General features: G+C 45.0%; 1 protein-coding gene across 2 annotated transcripts in view; it reads right to left on the bottom strand.

The window, feature by feature from the left end:
* HBS1 (translation elongation factor EF-1alpha (GTPase) HBS1) overlaps positions 1-17195 on the bottom strand; it is a 40463-nt gene that overhangs the window by 11221 nt on the left and 12047 nt on the right. For both annotated transcript variants that reach the window (XM_075669011.1, XM_075669013.1), the window contains 7 exons: positions 14398-14545; positions 12582-12719; positions 10203-10334; positions 7957-8067; positions 5383-5495; positions 4448-4564; positions 2918-3154 (listed from right to left, as the gene is read on the bottom strand). In XM_075669011.1, coding sequence (XP_075525126.1) covers positions 2918-3154; positions 4448-4564; positions 5383-5495; positions 7957-8067; positions 10203-10334; positions 12582-12719; positions 14398-14545 — 996 coding nt within the window. The remainder of the gene's footprint in view (positions 1-2917; positions 3155-4447; positions 4565-5382; positions 5496-7956; positions 8068-10202; positions 10335-12581; positions 12720-14397; positions 14546-17195) is intronic.

Genomic DNA, 17195 nt, shown 5'->3' with positions numbered 1-17195 from the left:
TCCGTTTGTTGCGCTTGCAAAAAGTGATGTCTATCTGGTTTCTAATCTCTCAAATGGTCACCGATAGATGCTTGTCCATCTGTTGCTCACAGGGGTGCGACTGAACCTCTTCACAGGCGGGTGCTGGTATATACAAACAATGCCGCCATATAAGAATGATCTTTAATAAAACTTCGGTTGGGGCTAGTTGGTACATGGTATTTTGCGGGTAAAAAATTCAGTGCAAAACCCAGGACAACCCACAAAGAAGAGACAAGCACTGACAAGCACAGCGCCAGTGCTTGTCTCGTTTCTTCTTTGTGGGTTGTTCTGGGTTTTGCGATGAATCTTTCACCCTCAGTATAGAAACGATGCTGCGATACCTGCATTCTTTTTTTCTCAAGACTCGCGAAAACTGACTGCCCCTTGGTCATTGGCGAAGGGACAAAGGATTACTGCAGGTTTTTGATTTGTTTGGTTTTTCTGACATGCACACAACCATCGAGTTTTCTTGCGTGCGCTTACGCACACAGTTTGGTTATCTTATGGGTGTGCACACAGGTTGCTCTGCTGGAAGTGAGTCAAGCTGCAATTCCTCCTATGCAGACTTACCTAACCTAACCTAACCTACTGCCAAAGTGCCAAATCGGGATATGTTTATTCCAGTGTTCCTACATTTTTATTCTTCTTATAAGTATTTATGCAAGCCCATGCATCTGTATTCATGAACAGGCAATGTACGTTTAACTACAGAAGATATTTTGTCACTTTATGGCCACTCTAAAAAATTACAGTACATATTTTTCGAAGTAGGTCAGTCTGAAGGTTTTAAATCTGCAATTTCGGCCCTTGGAAAGAGGGGGGTCGCAGTTGGCAAAAAAAAAAAAAAAATTGACTCTCAAAGTGTTAAAGGCCCCTGCGGCAGCATCTTTGAGACTCGCTCGCTCGCAAGGCAAGGACCTGAACAATTCAGAGCTCCATGATGGGAGGAAAACCCAAAGGGCGATCATGGGAAGGCCAATCAGGACACACTTCGCCGACATGTGCTCGCACATGTGGCTTCACCCTTTGAGAAGAGGCAAAGTTCAGACGGGCACAATTCGCACAGGTACCACAGGCGTCAGATGATACGCAAACAGCGGAGCACGTGGCCGAAGTACAACTGAAGGTATGGTGTGCGCCGTCGAATCATCATCATTAACAGGCGCACACATCCGGTTTGATCGCACTGCCCAACATTGCTCCAGCTATACTGCAATATATTTTCGTTTCTATTCTGGTTCTCCCTTACTTGAAAGTGAAGGATAGTGTCGTTGCCAGGGCCAAGGAGGCAGCCATAGCCAGAGGGTTCCTGGAATAAGGAATCCTCCCACCTAGGGTAAGCCGGGACCTGACTCGAATTGCCGTTTCAGAAATCAAAAGTGAAAAACCTAAGGTAGCAGATGCTGAAAATATCTTAGTACAGTAAACTCTCACTTGTACGAACGTCAGTAAAATGAATATTTCTGAATAACGAACTTTTAGAAAATCCCCAGGGTGTTTCCTATGCATTCTATGCCAAAACCTTTCAGTTAAACGAATTTCTGAATAGCAAATACAGTATTTCAGTTGAACGAACTTGAGGCTCGTGGTGGACAGTAACAACGCCTACAATTAAAAACTGCTTGCATAAATACAGCCTTTCCCCCCTATGAAGTGAAAGCAAGTAAGAGGAACAGCGCGACGAGATGGTTGACCCCGGGATGTAGACAAGAGGTCTGTCGCCAGCTGGATGTTGACAGCAACACTTCGTTTGAAGACTATGTGCAATGACAGGAAGCTCGTTACCTGCGCTTAACTATTTCCAGTATTGTAACTGTTTCCAGCATTCGTCCCGAAGAAGAGTGCGACTAGAGAAAGATGCAATGGCACAGGCAGATTCAGATACTGTAACTCTAGCTGAGGCTATAGGATAGCGGAAAGTTGCAAGGCTTCGCGTCTCAGCAACAAGCTGTGCCAGAGGAAGTGCACAGAAACATAGACTCCAGAGAGATGCATTACTTTGCACTTTGTGAGCACTAGTGAAAATGAAAATTACTGATTTTTTTTTTCTCGAAATGAGATTGACAGCAACGTAATTGTTACGCACTTTGTATATATTGATGTACATACTCTTCTGACTTGTTGCCCGATGTGCCCTATGCTGTTCCATACTCTAGTGAATATTCAGTTTAGTGAACTTTCGGTTAAGTGAACTATGTTATATCCTTGGGTTCCTTGAAGTTCACTCAAGTGAGAGTTCATTGTGTAAGGCAAGTAACAATGCAGAAATAGCGGACGAGCGAATCTATCTCTAATGATGACTGCGCTAACTGTAGCACATACACCGCTGTTCGCGTTTCATTTGACCACCAACAGCACATCCAGTTTCGCCGCACTGTGCGACAATGCTCGCCCTGTACTGCAGTAATCTAGCTTCCGTTTTTTATTGATTATTCTTTTCTCGCTCTCGAATAAGAAGAGAACCAGCACAGAAACGAAAAGGGGGAGCATCATCGCGCAGTGCGGTCGAACCGGATGTGCGCGCCTGTCAATGGTGACGACTGGACGGGTCGCACCGTGCTTTGGCCACGCACTCCGCTGTTGGCGTTTCATTTGACACCGATGGTATGCGTGCAGTAGAGGTGAAGTTTGTGCAAGCACTAGCCATGTTCGCCATGTTCCCACCAGTGTGATGGTTTCCGGGAGGGTTAAGCTTGGCAAATTAACATCAACTCGTGCAAGTTGGTGATTCCATGCTGGAAGGTCACCTCAATACTAACACACCACAGCTACGAGTCGAAGCCACTGACGTGCTCAGAAGAACAGCACGGCCACTTAACTACTGCAGCAAGTGTGGTACAATGAATCAAGCAATTGAAAACCAGATATCAAAACAATGGAACACAAATTAACGCACCGATAACATCAACAAGGCAGGGTCCCGTGTACCACTTGGTGAGTGGTGAACCGGGCTCGGGCTTGGTGGTCAGATTCTCGCCCGTCAGGCCGCTGCAAGGCACAAAGGTGAAGTCGGACTCCCGATAGCCAGCCTGGCGCAGGAAGGTGCGCAGCTTGGCTGTGATTTCGTTGTACCGCCCCTCGTCCCACGACACGTTGTCCAGCTTGTTGATGGCCACCGCAAGCTGCGACACACCTGAAAAAAAAGAGAGAGAGACAAAGATTGTTTTTTAGTGAGACGAGCGGCGTTTAGCTGGTGCACATTCACCTAATTTCCACTACATGGGGATATGGATAACAATAGATAAAGGCCCTAGCAGGTGGGTGGAAGAGTGAAAAGAAATAAAGAATAAAAGAGATACAGATCTTGTGACCTTGTTGAGAGTATAAATGTTCTACAGGTGATGAAGCAAGGCTTGCAGTACAGGGCGTGTAATCTCGGCACTTATTATGAAGAAAACATTTTGGTGAGTAGGGAAGAGAGACACAGTGCGAAGAGCAAGGCACAAGAACAAGGCACAAGAACAAGAGGTTAAGAGCCTTGCACTGTCTTCTTTAAAGGTATGCCGGGGAACCCGCATGCTGCTTTAACAACAAAGAGCCTCGGTTGAGCTTTTTTGCATTCAAAAGCTATCAGATTTGGTCATCTCTAAGTTTTGCAGTTAAGGAAAGATGTACTCACGGAAAGAGAGAGGTATGTGTAGTCTGCACAATTATACCAGCCCACACATCCTTTCTTGTGCCCCCTTCCTTTTGTTAGCATTCCAGACACATACTGATGAGGATGATTATGCACAATCAAGACAGATGTGCTTACACCCAACTTGCGGTAACTGTCAAGCATGAGGCTCGACCCTTGCATATGCATGCGGTTTGCCTTGGCTTCATAGTCTGTCGGCCTCATGCGAACATGGTTACACCGCATTTCATACATAGTGAGCAACACTACGAAGGATGGAGAGACTTCTCTTACTGCTCGCATTTGCAACCAAAAAATAGTGCTCCACGCAAGAAAGAAAAATACAGCTGTGCATCATGAATTTCAATGTAAAACAAAGTTCTATATATTTTTGTGTGTTGCAAAAAAAAATAAAACGCTGCAATTATTACATGGAAGCCGTTGCACAGCTGAGCTTATTCACCGCCGAAGGAGCGGAATGACGCACTTCGGCGACCAGTGGCCACAACACTCCGCTTCTGCTCACAGCCAAAACATAGCATGTAGCGTGCTGGAAGCGTAAAAGTGCACAAATAATGCACGATTTGACACGAACTTTAGTTCACAAGTTTAGTTGTAATATGCGAAATAGTTATATTCCGCATAAAGCATCGCAACCCAAAACCAACTGCATTGAGAAAGGGTTGGAGCGAGACTTCCACGATCGAACTACGTGTTTGCAAAACTTCTGCAGTGTTGCCCACCAAGTATGGAATGAAGCATGATAAGAATAGAGCACCTCGGTTCCCAGACTTCTCGTTCATTGCTTACCTAGTGACCGCACGAGCAATGTATGCTCCCTTGTCTGCCCTCCCATCTCGAAACCAGTTTCGAATTCACCCCGTGTAGCATCGACCACTAGGATGGCCACGTCCGCTTGGGCAGCGCCTGCAATGCCAGCACGAATGTGAATTTCCCGAAATAATAGCGAACATGCAGTAGAAGCGAGATCTCGCAGGTTTTAACAGCATGCCAGGGAGAGGACAAAAGCAGGCAGACACGACACAAGTGCTAATCCTGCAAGTACACGAACCAACAAGCCAACTTGTTAGACCTGCAAGTATGATGTTTGAAATAACTAGCCCAACAACGCATTCTGTTAAGAAAGATCTCGCGGCATGTGAGCTGACAGTCTGGCTGCTGGAGGTTTAGCCCTTTCTCATCTGAATTTGAACACTGAAGTGAAAAATTTATATTTCGTGCATTAGAATGACAAAAGGCAGGCAACAAACATTTAGCAAACATTTCCAATTAAGTTTATCACAATGTATCAACGACTTCTCTCATAAACTGCCAACATATCAAGACACTGGAGGTTTTGAATGGTTCTTTTACCTTGTTATTTAACAATCATGGAGGTGTGAAGCGTTGTCACAAAATACTTGGACTATTTTTGCGCCACCAAAGGCACTCCAGAAATAGCACATAGAGACCAAACCTGCAACGCCACGTGCAGACATTCACAAAATATCAGGGAGATCCATGTTTATCTGAAGCACCAAGTGGACAAGTTATGCAATTATAGCTACTGACGCCCATATTTCTCAGTTTAGCATCGGTGCTTCTTTTTCTCCATTTCAGATATTTGTTGTCGAGAGTTACGATTAGTGCAGAAATTAGTGCAACAGAATGCGTTGGGAAAACTTGGAAACTTGCGAGAGAAGTCCTATGCCAAGAGCAGTAATAACTTGGAGGACAAGACGTACCTGTGATCATGTTTGGGATGAAGTCCCGATGACCCGGCGCATCTAAGAGGACAATGCTTCTGTTGGGTGTCTCAAACTTCGCCTGAGCCACGTCCATGGTGATCCCACGATTCCTGAGACAGAGCAGGTGAAGAACGGAGCGTCAAGGTCCGTCTGTTGCTGCACCAGACTCTCCAAAAAAGTGGCAAGAAGTCCAGTACAGCATGCAGTAACATTATGACTGTGCGACTTTTAACGCGATAGCGTTAAGGAGCTCGTGTCGCAGAAAAGCCGGTGTCGTCGGCGTCGGTGTCGGCGTCCGCGGCGTTGGCCGTGAGCGATAAATCACGGCAGGCACTTCATAAATAAAAAGCAACTTCCAAGATGGGCTGGGTGGGAATCGAACCAGGGTCTCCGGAGTGTGAGACGGAGACGTTACCACTGAGCCACGAGTTCGATGCTTCAAAGCGGTACAAAAGCGCCTCTAGTGAACGCGGTGTTGCCTTAGAAACGAGCTGTTTCTAAGGCTCAGGCGTGCGTCGCTTGCTCAGGCGCACATTTCGTTGTCGCGCCGAACGCTGCGTTGCTCGACGCTCACCGCGTCCGATGCGGGGCGCGTAGTCGCTGCGCCGTAGCCCATTGTCTTACACCCCTTGGCGGGTCGACGGGAACGCTGTCGCGTTCCACTCTTGAAGGCGAAGCTTAAGCGTCCTCCAATTTTTTTTTTCCAATGACTGTATAAACGAAGAGTACAAAGAAAGAGAGAGATGGAGAGAGAAAAGTAAGCAAGGTAACCAATTGTACCCTTTCATTGCTTGGCCATGCTGTAATGTTTCTTGAATTGTGTACCAAGAACAAGCTTAAAATGTGCTATGCTGAAAAAAATTTCTCTCCAAAACAGAATTTATGCATTCTCAAAGTGAGCTCAGCCTCTGCATGTTATAGGAATAGTTGAGAACAAGGAAATTCCTGTGAACGGGTGCTAGTACGTTCCACAAAAGCTCTGCAATGTGTCGTTTTATGTGGCCAACTATCACATTTCACAGGGTTCCTTAGAGGGTCCCTCACTAGGCTCTCCCAGAAATTTTGGTTATACACTGGAAATTGTAAAGTTCCATTCTAGGAAGGGTTCTGCCACAAGTATTTTTCAATTAGGTTTATATTTGAGGTTAGAGAAATCATAACGTTAAACCCCCACACTGCCAGGAGGTGAGCTTCCCTGCCAAAAAAGACACTCCTCCCTTTGTCCCGAGCAGCATCCTCGAACAACATTCCTTCCCTGCCTTCTCGCATAGCGGAGCAGAATAACAGCGTCGTAATGACATCAAGAGGCTTGCCTCTCTCTTTCTTTCTCTTCTCTCTCTCTCTCTTTGTTGCATAGCACTCTCTTTTCTTGTCTTCTGCATTGGATAATTCATCGCAGTTGCAGCGTCGTTGATAAAGCGCACTAGCGTGCCCCAGTTCCTCATCAGCAAGGAATGATGCACTTAGCTGCAGCAGCTGTCGCTACCCACGTGGTTTTCAGTTACTTGAAGCTCAAGTGCAGAGCGATAAACCATCCACAATTCTTGTTACTACCGAGTTGCGTCACTTCAGTATTCACATGCCATAATCAGCTACATTGCAGGCAGTGTGTCTGACCTGTAGAGGCGTTTATGTGCGTCGCTTTGACTTGGCTCCCTCAAGAGGAAGGACACGCAGGCATTTGTTTGAAATTAGAGTTGCTTTCACGCCGTGGAACTGTTTGATACATCAAAGACACAATCGTCAGTGCACAATATATGCACTGTGCTTGTCCCGTTTCAAATGCTCAAACCTGGTGAGGGGCTATTTAAGCATCGAAGAGCATAATGAAAAAAGAAATATAAGAATAGGAACTGATTGACGCAAACGAACGCTAAACAGTGAACTGTTCAGGTTTAGCAAACTTACAAACGCGAAGAAACCGCTTACTCGGGCACGTCTGGGCAATGCCTGAAGGCATTGTCCAAAGTAGCACCACAATCAAAGAACTGTGTGGTCCAGTGAACGAGTTGTTCCTATAGCACACACACCTTTCTTTTCTGTGTGTATGCATGTATGTGTGTTTCTAGCTCACTTGGGTAATACTGACAATGAAGTGCCAAGTAATTTATGACCACCACTCCCGCGGATTGCCTTTTGTGCAGTGAAATCCAACAGTACTGCTTCATTTGCAAGTTGGTAATTCATACTGCTCAGAGATCTGCCAAAATACACAGATAATGAACAACACACACATGGGTGCGTAAATTTATTACCATTTCTATGTTCATATCATACAAATTCTTTACTCCATGAAGAGTTAGAAATTGGGCATATTATAAAGTGGGACACCCATAAGTTTCATGAGTTGTAAATGGGGTCCTTTATAAGTACATCATCACAATGCCATGTTATGCTCATTATGCATGTTCCTCCAAGGGCAGCCGAGTTAGAGATGCAACCTTTCTATTTTAATTTGTTCAAAAGTGAGAAATAATTTTGGCCATAAATATGATATCGTAAGGTTATTTTTCTAGAACATTAACATTCAACTCAATTGAGAAATTTCCCTATTAAAGCTCCCCTACTTACCTCTCTTCTGACGTCTCGTCCAATACCCACGCATACATAAACGAAGCCTTTCCTAGCTTTTTGGATTCCTGCTCGTACTTGTGCATCTGCTTCTTCTGTACACAGCCAAGCCTGCAGATGATATGAGCACAGCAGGTCTCATGGAAACACATCGAGACGTGCTTGAAATGTTAGCAGTTTCACAAGTGCAAAACATGCAAAGGACGACAAATGACTCCACATGCAACACTGTGCAAGCCGAGTTTTGAAGTTATAAAATATGCAGATCACACGCAGCGCAAAACTCAGTGTTACGCAAAGCATTTCGCAGTTAGCTGGCCGTCTGCAGCATCGTTATTGCTTTTGCAAAGTGTCAACCGGATGACACAATGTGTCCATGTAAGGCGAGCAACTACTTGTGTGATGTGAGCACATGTATCCTGAAAATGACAAGATGAAGGCATGACGACAAGAATGGCCCAACGATAATGACATGACAACAATGGCATGAAGGCAGTGACACGTAGATGATGATGACAGTCATGTGGCAACATCAACTAGACTATGGCGTGACAGCAACCAATCTTGAAAGTGGTACAGTGGGAAATCTTGCGAGACAAGCAGCTAACCAAAAAGTGTTGGTTGAGGAAAACAATGCTTTGCATTAAAACTGGCTGCAAACTGAGAGGTGTATGTCTCTGTTTGACAAGAAAGCCTTTGCAAACACATACAATGAAGTGCAGAGGGCTTGTCTGGTCTGGTTCCAGGACACAAGAAATTTAACAAGCCATGGTTCATTCTAGTTGCTACTACGGATGACAAGACTAGTCAAAGGATGTGTTTATTGCTGTGGCAAAAAAATACAGCCTCCTCTAGATGACGGCAGGCATATTTACACAAGCTAGCTTTTGATTTTAGTTCCACACAAATCAACTGCAGGTGTAGTGTTGCCTGTGTGCCTCCTTAACTTTATCTTCACTTTTCACCTCCTTAAGAGGACATTTCAGACACGCTTTTTAACAAGGCACATCCAAAACGTCTTCAAAGATCAAGGATCCAAGAACAAGATCAATGTATCAGGTGTTGCTGGAGAAGTGGTGGAGTTGGAGCAGGATTACTATAAATGGGGCTGGAGATTACAAAGAGATCCAAGTCTGAATTATACTTGCAAACAACTTTCGGTGTCAATTAAGGGAAAAACTAGAGAGGTGTATTTCAAACATGACAGTGCTCCTGAATATAGTCCCACAGTATCATTTTGTTTGTTTAAGCTGGAGAGTAAAAAACAAGCATATAATTTACTGCAGCATTCACAATAAAATCAGACATAAAATACACCACTCACTGTCAAATTTTATTCTTTTATTTTTTTTATTTACTTATTTATTTATTTTACTTCCACTTTGCACTTCCGCATTTAAGCATATGCGAAACCTTCATGAATAGCAAGCTAAGCTGACTCCGCATTTGCTCCAAGGAAGAAAAAAACGAAACCGTCGTCAAATGCTGCCAGACTACTTGGCCCAGTGTAGAAGCTTTGCATCTGGAGCTTCCCCTGCCTTGCCGAAAGTGCGGGCCTTAGACAGGTAATTACAGTACAAACCCGCCAGCCTAAAAATGCAAAAATACCACCACCGAAGACAAGAAATACTACTGAGTTGTGAAAAACACCAAAAGTTGTTTCATTAGTCAAGACGCACACAGTTTACTAAAAATAATTACCTGACTTTGACCTCTAGGGATGCTTTTTTATACTCGTATCTATATTCGTATCGAAAAATGATTTGCATCACAGAAAAACAGAAACATTCATGATGTTTATTCGTGAACTATCGATGTAATGGCGACCAAAATTTCACAGGCCATTTTAATGATCTAATGGTCTTCCTTTAGTCTAATGATCTAATGGTCTTGCTTTAATGATTTAATGGTCTTGCTTTAACGATTTCATGGTCTTGCTAATCAAGCGGGTCTAAAAAGGGAGGCTCTGAAAAATCTCTCTATGACTAATTTTTATTCTGTTGAGATCAGTTCAGATTTAAATCAGATGCAAATGAAAAGTTGCAAAATTATTAGTGTCAATGCGACAATCGCAAGCAAACTCTTGGAATCAGGCATATTATGATAAAATTTTAAATGTTGGCAGATAATGCAGTAGCTCTTTGTAAACTGCAGGTTACTTCCAACTAGTGTGCGGCACACTCCACAGTGCAGGCTGAAAAACAAGAGCAGCGACTCTTACCAGCGATGACCCCAACTAGACTCACCTGTACAGGAGGTGGCCCATAAGCGTGCTCTTGCCAGCGTCTACGTGTCCAATGACCACCAAGTTCAGGAGAGACTTGGTCGATCCCCTCTCCTTGGCATATTCTGCAGCCACGTCCTTGGGTGGCTTGGACCTGCGCGCAGCATGCTTGTCATCAGCATGGAGGCAGGCCAAACGCCAAGATGAGACCAAACCAGTGCAGCAAAAAAAAAAAGAAGAAGAAGAAGAAGAAGAACCTTAGGCAAACCATTCCCCTGACCACCCTTTGTTTTCTTGGCAGGCACGAAAAAGATTACGGTGTAATCGCTAGAAATAATTCGAACACGAATAGAAACTGCCACTCTGTCTAAATCTGAATTTCACTCATCATTTGGTCCAGCATAAGAGAATGAGGGCACAGAAAGCAAGACAACACAAACGACAATGAGTGTATCATCTCGCTTCCTACTCCTACACCGCTTGTGCTGTCCTTGACCATAAATTCAACTCGACTTGTCCGATTTTTTGTTCTCAACTAAATTCTGCTCTATTCTCTTGCTGCTACTGAAGTCACATCCCTAGAGCTGGGCATAATTCTCATCCCCCCTTTCCTCTCAAATACACTGCCAACAGACCACCTTCTGGTTTACATCATAAGAGTCCAGACCATGTTTTGGCTTTGTGCACAGTTCATAGCCACAGAAAGTTCTTAGTGTGACAGCAATTACATGGATGCTTGAGGCGCATTCCTACCATATGCTGGCCCACTATAACCAGTGCATGCACAGCCCTTGCGGGCGGGAAGGTTGCAGGGCCCCACTACCACGAAGTGCATTAGACTGCAAAAAATGACGAAGCGAAGTGGATGCGTCGTCAACACTCCACTCAATTGTATCGGTGGTGGAGCCGGGACAGCGTTCTCCTTTCTGCTGCAGGCACGAGTGTCGTGTGCATGTGCGCTGTAAGCACATTAGTGTTCCTGCTGAGTACACTCTGGTCTGCACGAGCACTAAATGCCAAGCTAACGTTATGCAATATTTCACTACGAGCTGACCAACGGGAAGTTTCCTGTTGGTCTCGTCTTGTGTGCCATCAAGGTGTGACGCCCAAAATGCCACTGGCGTTGTTGATCATGCCAGAATTCCGAGACACCTGCGAACTGTCAAGGCGCTGTTACTATAGCACAGCATGAGTTACCTTGCGTGCTTCATTGTGCCAACATGTCTCACTTGCACATGGTTAGAATGTCATCACCTGAGTAGTTCAAGAGCAACGCCAAGTCTTGCTATCGTCGTAAGTGCTTCACGCCAAGGATGAAATTGCCAAATTTGCTTTTTACTTGTTGCCACCTGTGTGTTTCCTGGAATATTATCATACAAGCTTGGCCTGCTTGAAAAGGATATCTGGTCCAACTTTCAGCGTGGAAGCAAGGGCAGTTCTATCCAATGTGAAGCAGCCTTACTCTTATGTCATTGAGAGCTCCAGCAGTAATATCATGTTGTGGTGAAGTGGTGCAAATGTTATCTACAACATCAGCACCCCAATGCCTGGTTCCAGGCAACTCAAAACTACACCTCAAGTGTGCCTGCCATACAATATGTTATACAGTGCAAGCGAAATGAAGTACCTCCTGCTTGCTCAGTTATTGATCGCGGGAACACGAAACACATACCAAGGTGACATGAGAAAACAGTTACTATCATGACACTCCTTAACTAATTGACTGATTGATTTCTGGTATTTAACAACTCAAAGCAGCACTGGGACTACGAAGATGCCACAACTGCAATTTTGTAGCCATGCCTTCCATTTGATTCTACGCCATTTTTATCATCCACTGTTCGCGATGGTTGGTCCTGCTGATGACGCGGGAAAAGGGTCACTCTGACCACTATCGAAGAGCAAAAAGTGCAAATAGGAATAGACTAAGAAAAAGCAAGGCTACAAAATCGCAGCCCTGTATTAGTTTCTACTGCTTGGGTTTCTTTAACATGCAAATCAGTATAAGTGCACCAGTGAGCACAAGTACACGAACCACAGGCTTGCTGAAAAAAAACTAAATTTCTTTGTAATTAGGATGCACGAGCTGAAACTGACAAGTGCACTGGACAGTTCACGATGCCAAGTCGGGACTGTTATCCTCAATTTCACGTTACGTTAATGGGCAGAGAAGAAAATCAGCTTTATTGAATAATCCCTGGTCCACATACTTTGAGCGAAATGTGATTGCCATGGCCACGAATTGAACCCACGTACTTGTGCCCCGTGGCAAAGCACCACGACCATTAAGCCACCATAGTGTGATAAACAAAGCACAACATTGATGTTGTGTCAGAGACTCGAGTAACAATGTGAAATGTTCGCATTTCTTTCTAGCCTTGCAGCATGGCACATTGCACACCTTGGTGTTTTGGGAGTCGCACCGTCGGCCGGCTGCGTGTCGCCGGCAGCTTCTGGAGAGGGCTCCTTACGATCCAGATCTGGAGAACTCCGGTTGGAGCTTGTTGCACTCGGCACCTTGAGAGTTTCCGATGATGCCCTGCAGGGAATGGCGACAACAAAAACGCAACTGCAGTTTCCTAACAGGCTACACTGGGCCCCCAAAAAACTAACCCTTAGGTGGGCCACGCAGATTATACTCAATGAATTTGAATTTAATCTGAATTAATTTCCAACATGCATGTTTACATACATGTTTAAGGCATATTGGAGTAAAATCTGCTAAAAAGCAGCTTGATAAAGCTCCCATGTCCCTTTTGTACTTGGCAGTGCAGGACACTGATTAGGCAACAGATAATTACAGTGACGTCATAAAAATCAATAAAAAGCAGTGCCAATGCAATGCCATCATCATCAAAAGACTATTTTATGTCTACTTCAAGATGGACGCCTCTTCCAGTGGTCTCCAATTACCCCTGCCGTGGGCCAGCAGATCAGGCTTTATGCCTGCAAATTTCCTCATTTCATCACACCACCTGAGATATTGCAGTCCTCAACTGTGTTTCCCTTCCCTTGGCACTCATTCTGTAACTCTAATAGACCACTAGTTATTTACCCCCGACACATTAGATGGCCTGCCCAGCTCTACTGCTTCCTCTTAGTCTCAATTAAAGGGCAGGCACAAAAAATTATGCCAATTAAAGCACTCTCCAATTCAAAAAAGAGCAGCCAATATTGTAGGTGAGATTATGAGCAAGAAATGGCACACTTAAGTACGCGCTAAAAAAAAAAATGTTTGCTTTTTGGGGCTTACACTGTACTCAAGCAATAATTGTCATCTATCTTGCATTCGCTACCCTTTATAACACTGTGCATCCCTGGTACGTTACCCCCTTCGCTACTGGCATCCACATTTGTGGACACTCTTTCAAAAGCCAAGTACTCTTGAGCAAAAAGTTGCGAGGCATTAAAATTGCACATCCTTCTCAGTTTGAACCACGATTTACTCAGCTTCCAAAGGACGTCGTACATCAGGTGAGGCGCAAGTTAAAGAAAATAACAAAACTGAGCGTCTTAGCAAATCTTCCTCTTCACTACCAATGTCCCCATTTGTGGAAATTGTTTTTAAAGCCGAGTATATCTCAGTGAATTTTTTTGAGGCATTTAAATTGCAAACATTCATCGGCCTGAATCATGGTTTACCCTGCTTCGAAAGGAGAGCATCAATGTCAGCTGAGGCGGCCATTAGAAGAAAAAAAAAGATGTCTGCGAGCAACTCACCAGATGGTCTCACAACTTGTGTCCACAATTGTGGACACAGCCTTCTGGCTTTTTAGGTCACCACATTTTTTTTTAATAGTTACTAAAACAGTTTCTGAAACAGTTTCAAATACAGTTACTAATATGCTTGCCCACAATTGTGGACCCAGCTTTCTGGCTTCAAAATGCATTTTAGGTCACCACATGCTTTTCTTTCTTCTAAAACAGTTACTAAAACAGTTGCTAAAACAGCTTCTAAAACAGTTCTAAAAACAGTTGCTAATTTGCTTGCCCACATTTCTTTCAGTAGTGAAGAGGTTATGATCACGTATGGCACGCATATATTGGCATGGCACAGCATTCCTGACAGGAAAGTATTGGGCGCACAGCCCTAGAGAAACAAAGTGCGTGCAAGATAGATGACAATTATTGTTAGGGGCAAGATAAGCCCCAAAGGGTGTGAACATTTTTTAGAGCTCTCACAACAGCCAATCGTGCACATACAAATCAACACTCACTTGCTGCGCCTGTCCTCGACATCAGGCTGAGGCTGCCTGGGAAACGTCTGCCTCAGTGCCGGGTCGACAGCGGGCAGCAGCTCCTTGTTGGCCCCAGCAGCTCTGACAGGTGCGCCAACTTGTTCGAGAGGTGTGAGCGGCTTCCGTTCTGCAAACAATGGGCACAAGGAGCAGAAAGGGGCAGGAGGCCAGGACAAGCAGGCAAAGGCGTTTAGCACCGCAAAGCGCTCAAGCCTAACGGGACACTGGAGAGCGACGACGAAATAATTTTAGGCCGAAAGAGCACCTTTTCAATGCTATGTACTTGCATTTTAGTGGAACAAAAAAAGGGCTTAATGTAGCAAGTGAGGTTGAGGTTTCCCTTGTTTAACCTTGCAGTTGAGCCGCAAAGCTGGTACATCACAAAAATAGACAACTGAGTGACTTAAATTGCACTCAAGATGCGGCAGCACAAAGCATGGACACGAACACAGAGACCCACAAGTGTGACACCCTCCTTTTTGCGTCCGTGTCCGTACTTTGCATGGCTACATCTTGTAGTGGTACGTCAGCATAGCATCGCAGATATCAAGCATATCTGGGTCATTAGTGTGCAGGAAAAGCTATCAAAACTTGACAAGTTGAACCTTTGCTTCCTTTTGTTCATTTTGGAATTAGTTGCAATCTTGGTTCATCGCTAAACAATCAACTGATTCCTAGCAGAAGTGGTCAAAGTCCCAGATATCACCAGGGGGGATGGGCGGGGGGGGGGAGGGAGGGAGGGGGGGGTTCGATGCGCGTTGGCGTCTTGTGCTGCAATGATTTGTGCAACGCTTCACATTACGCATTTGGCAGACTCAACTACAGTTGAGTCTGCCAAATTTTTTAGTGATTTTGGGTCATACAGTTTGCCAGCTAATGTGTTTTCCTGCACTGTTTTTTTTCCCCCACAACATGTGAACTAGGTTCTACTGTGTATGTAGAGCATAAGTAGTTTGAACTACAAGTAATTCAGCCTAGTCTGCATGACACACGTCACTTTCTTCAATGGTGGAGACACTAGCTCCTACAAGAATTCGAAGTCAATAAAGGCCATATGACACAAGCCTTGTGCCAGAGATGGCATTCTTTACAACACTCTCTGCACTTACTTGGTCTAAGTGAATCATTCAGTGGTAGAGAATGCAGCAAAGCATCATCTGCCAGAAGGCAAACACTCTCAATTACAAAAAAGTCCCAGTATCGCCCAAAAGGCAAAGCACTGACTGCTATAGCAAACTGTTAAACAGCTATACGAAGTAAGGTTAGCAGCTTTATTGGTCATATGAACTGCTGCAAACACAATCTCATTAACTAAATTAACAAGCACGGTGTGACACGCACACAAGCAAACATGAACACATTTGTCTCAGTGATCGCGGACACTATTTTTTCTTCAACTGCGAGGCTTTTCTTTCGAGGAACCCGTATGGGTTTCCTTTGTAGCATTTGCTATGAGCAGGTGGATGCCTGATTTTCCCTTTATTAATTACTTCTCTCCGCCCTGCGGGTTTCCGCGGAACTATTAGGTCGGACACTCGCTGTTAAAACGCGGGAATGATGAAGAGCGGCAGCAACGGCGAGCGAATTTCCCTTCGTGCTTCCTCTCGCTTCAAGGCAAAGTAGGCACGCGGAAACACAGCACGCTCGACCCCATCAGCTATCGCGGGTCGGCTAGCCTTCACGCCCACGACACATTACCTCCAAGATAGAATGCTCACAGCCGCACCCTGCGCGGCTATGGCCCGAGTACAAGCGGAGACAAGCACTACCCTGCCTCCCTGCCCCCCTGCCCTCTGCCTCTTCTAGCGCGCGCACACCTCGCCACTGCCCCTTTGCGTACATGAAAAGTTCGCACTGCATTCCTCCTTTGAGTGCGCAATAAGCTGCACCAAGCCACAATCCTTCTTAGCTCACTCTTGCATGCTTTCCCTCACACCTACAGCACAGAGCATGTGACCGTGATCATATCGCACTTGGACTTTACACGGAACCTCAAGGTGATGCCAATGGCAATGGCGAGAACGACAGCGAAAATTCGCCTGAAGTGTCTATATAACGGCTATCTCAATAAAATGTGTGCGCTTCAAAAATAAAAAATGCTCTTTCGGAATCCCCATGGGTTTCTCATTCAGATCAAAGGTGAAATGGGTGAGCCGAGCTTTACATACGGACCAGATAGTGAAAAGACCTAGCGTATATGTCTCACGTGCTGCCACGTCTACAGCTTAGCATATGTGCAGTAGAACACCCGTACTTGCTCTTGTAAGGCTTGCCCTCGCGTAAGGGCCGCACCCCAACTTTGCCAGATGGCACGGCACACATCGAGCGCGCTTCAGAGGTATTGGCTGCGCTGTGACTCGTTTAGCTGTACCCTGCTTTCAGTTGCATGAAGAGGGCATTTGCTGCAAAAGGTGTGCCCATGGTATGTAGTTTTGTTAGACAGGATCGTCGAGAGCTTCGAGGTGACAGGAATCTCAAACAGAATGGACGGCACAGAGAACAACTACCTTTGAGAGGGCGCCAATGAGGCAAGCACATCACACTACCATGGCGACTGAGTAAATGTGTCCATAGTCAACTGCCAGTGATTTCGTTATTCTGCACTAGCCTATGTGTAGTTCAAGGCTTCAGTGAGTGAGTAGTCACATGTGTGCAAAAAAAAAAGTGGGGCCTTAGACAAGTAAACAGGCTAAATACTATATTTCAAGCAGAAGGTGAGCTGATAGTGATGATGGTTGCCAATTACTAGTCTATGTTCTGATCTATCTGCACATGGT

This window comes from Dermacentor variabilis, chromosome 9, assembly GCF_050947875.1.
Source record: "Dermacentor variabilis isolate Ectoservices chromosome 9, ASM5094787v1, whole genome shotgun sequence".
NCBI classification, from domain to species: Eukaryota; Metazoa; Arthropoda; class Arachnida; order Ixodida; family Ixodidae; genus Dermacentor; species Dermacentor variabilis.
Note: the sequence above shows the minus strand (reverse complement) of the source record. Positions and strands in the feature narration are given on the sequence as shown.